This window comes from Ascaphus truei, unplaced genomic scaffold, assembly GCF_040206685.1.
Source record: "Ascaphus truei isolate aAscTru1 unplaced genomic scaffold, aAscTru1.hap1 HAP1_SCAFFOLD_3463, whole genome shotgun sequence".
Classification (NCBI taxonomy): Eukaryota; Metazoa; Chordata; class Amphibia; order Anura; family Ascaphidae; genus Ascaphus; species Ascaphus truei.
In genome coordinates, this window is record NW_027456468.1 from 1 (window position 1) to 2,500 (window position 2,500).

At 43.4% G+C, this 2,500-nt stretch overlaps 1 protein-coding gene across 2 annotated transcripts in view; it reads right to left on the minus strand.

Moving 5' to 3' along the window:
* Positions 1 to 28: 28 nt before the first annotated feature.
* The window catches only part of LOC142483630 (uncharacterized), a 13,561-nt gene continuing 11,089 nt past the window's right edge, over positions 29 to 2,500 (minus strand). For both annotated transcript variants that reach the window (XM_075583649.1, XM_075583648.1), the window contains one exon: positions 29 to 2,500. This exon is cut by the window's right edge and continues 829 nt beyond it. In XM_075583649.1, coding sequence (XP_075439764.1) covers positions 1,303 to 2,500 — 1,198 coding nt within the window. In that variant the 3' untranslated portion in view covers positions 29 to 1,302.

Below are 2,500 nucleotides of genomic sequence, written 5' to 3' on the forward strand. Positions count from 1 at the left end.
TAGCACAGGCGCCACATGGTAACACTTTTTTTCATAGTACTCCCCCTATCATCTTTTGTGTTGTTTTTCTGCATGACATGGTTTTCACTCATTGTGGACAATATACACTCATTTTATCCCTTCACTGAGTACATTACAATTATACCTTTTCCCTCTGCTACTGTGTTTACTATTCTAGTACCACTTGCGGGACCTAGGGAAGTCATTGTCCACAGCTTCCACACCGTAATTGGCTGAGTTGACCACTCCCCCGATCCTTTTACTATTTCAGGTAACACGCCTCCTATACACATAACTCCTCCCTCTGTGAAGCGTGCCAAGACGCGCAAAATGATCGTCGGGAGAAGTGACGTCATACCTTTGATGGTCACGCGGGCGAGACGGAGCAGGCAGGCGAATGAGTACTCTTTAACTCTGCTATGGGAAACAACACACTGCGTTATGGTCGTATGCTTTTTTCAAGGTGGAATCTCAGCCTTCCAGACTGGTCTCCCATGATACTGTGCATTTATTCTGCCTACTATTGCACCAATTTCTGCCTCGGTATTGCCAATGTGTAGCCAACTGTGGGCATCATAGTACTTATATTATATTTTGTACCACTGCAGATTTATGGTTGTACTACCTTTAATACCATATGGATACACTGACATTTGACCAGCGCGTTCCCTCTGCATTGGGTTTTTGTGGTGATTTAACCCCACCCCCTCCCACTGTGCGTTTCAGTACCACCTTAGATATGTTATAACAATAATTACATATCATATGCCTTATTGCCTCATAGGGTTTGTTTACCTTCTATGTGTGGGCATACATTTAACCCACTCTAGAGCTTGCCTACCTTTGGCTCCCCTGTGTATGTTGTGGATCACTGCACCCACAAAACCATATTGTATATATGGTGCGTACATACATACCCATTTACCTCCGTCCCGTCGCTGGGGATTTTAACCTACATTGTGTATGTATTTTATCGTGTTTATCGTCGCATTTTATAGCTAATAAAGGTTTATTATTTTTCGTTTTGTGTATAGTGGTCTTGTGGGACCTGAGGGTGGTCTATCCCCATTAGAGGGTTTTGGCATCAGTCACTGTACTGTTGCTTTATTTTTGCTATGTCTCCTGATATACCCTGAGTGCAGCTTTTAGGGGCTTTTGGTGACCCCTTGTGGTCACTAACTCTTGTGTTTCTTATGACCGTTCCTTCCCTTTTTGCACCAGGTATTTTCTGGCTATTGTTGGAGAGCGTTGTGTTAACTTGTCTATTTTGGTATTGCTATGCTACCAGTATATTGACCAACCCTACTGTAAACAAGCAAATGGTTTCTCCCTTGTACAAATATTCTGGTGTTTGTGGAGATGGTCCTTCCGTAAAAAGCTTTTCCCACACTCTGTACATCTGAAATGTTTCACCCCTGTGTGAGTCCTCTGGTGCCTGGAGAGGTTTCTCTGAAAAAGGAATTGTTTCTCACACACTAAACATGTGAAAGGTTTCTCCCCTATGTGAATCCTCTGGTGTATGGGGAGGCTTTTCTTATTACTGAATAGTTTCCCACACTCTGTACGTGTGAAACGTTTCTCTCCTGTATGAATTTTATGGTGTGTGAGGAAATGGTCCTTCCGTGAAAAGCTTTTCCCACACTCGGTACATCTGAAAGGTTTCACCCCTGTGTGAATGTGCTGGTGCTTGGAGAGGCCGCTATTACAACTGAATTGTTTCTCACACACTGAACATGTGAAAGGTTTCTCCCCTGTGTGAATCCTCTGGTGTCTGTGGAGGCTTTTCTTATCAATGAATCGTTTCCCACACTCTGTACATGTGAAAGGTTTCTCTCCTGTATGAATTTTATGGTGCGTGAGGAGATAGTCCTTCTGTGAAAAGCTTTTCCCACACTCAGTACATCTGAAAGGTTTCACCGTTGTGTGAATCCTCTGGTGTCTGAAGAGGTTGGCCTTATCATTGAATGGTTTCTCACACACTGTACATGTGTAAGGTTTGTCGCCTGTATGAATCATCTGGTGTGTGAGGAGGCTTTTCTTACGAGTGAATAGTTTCCCACACTCTGTACATGTGAAAGGTTTCTCCCCTGTATGAATCATCTGGTGTGTGAGGAGGCTTTTCTTATTAGTGAATAGTTGCCCACACTCTGTACATTTGAAAGGTTTCTCCCCTGTATGAATCATCTGGTGGGTCAGGAGGCTTTTCTTATCATTGAATAGTTTCCCACACTCTGTACATGTGTAAGGTTTCGCCCCTGTATGAATCCTCTGGTGTGTGAGGAGATTGTACTTCTGTGAAAAGCTTTTCCCACACTCTGTACAGGTGTAAGGTTTCTCACCTGTATGAATCCTCTGATGTGTGAGGAGGCTTCTCTTATCACTGAATTGTTTCTCACACTCAGTACATCTGAAAGGTTTAACCCCTGTGTGAATCCTCTGGTGCCTGGAGAGGTTACTCAAATAAATGAATTGTTTTCCACACACCGGACATGTGTAACGT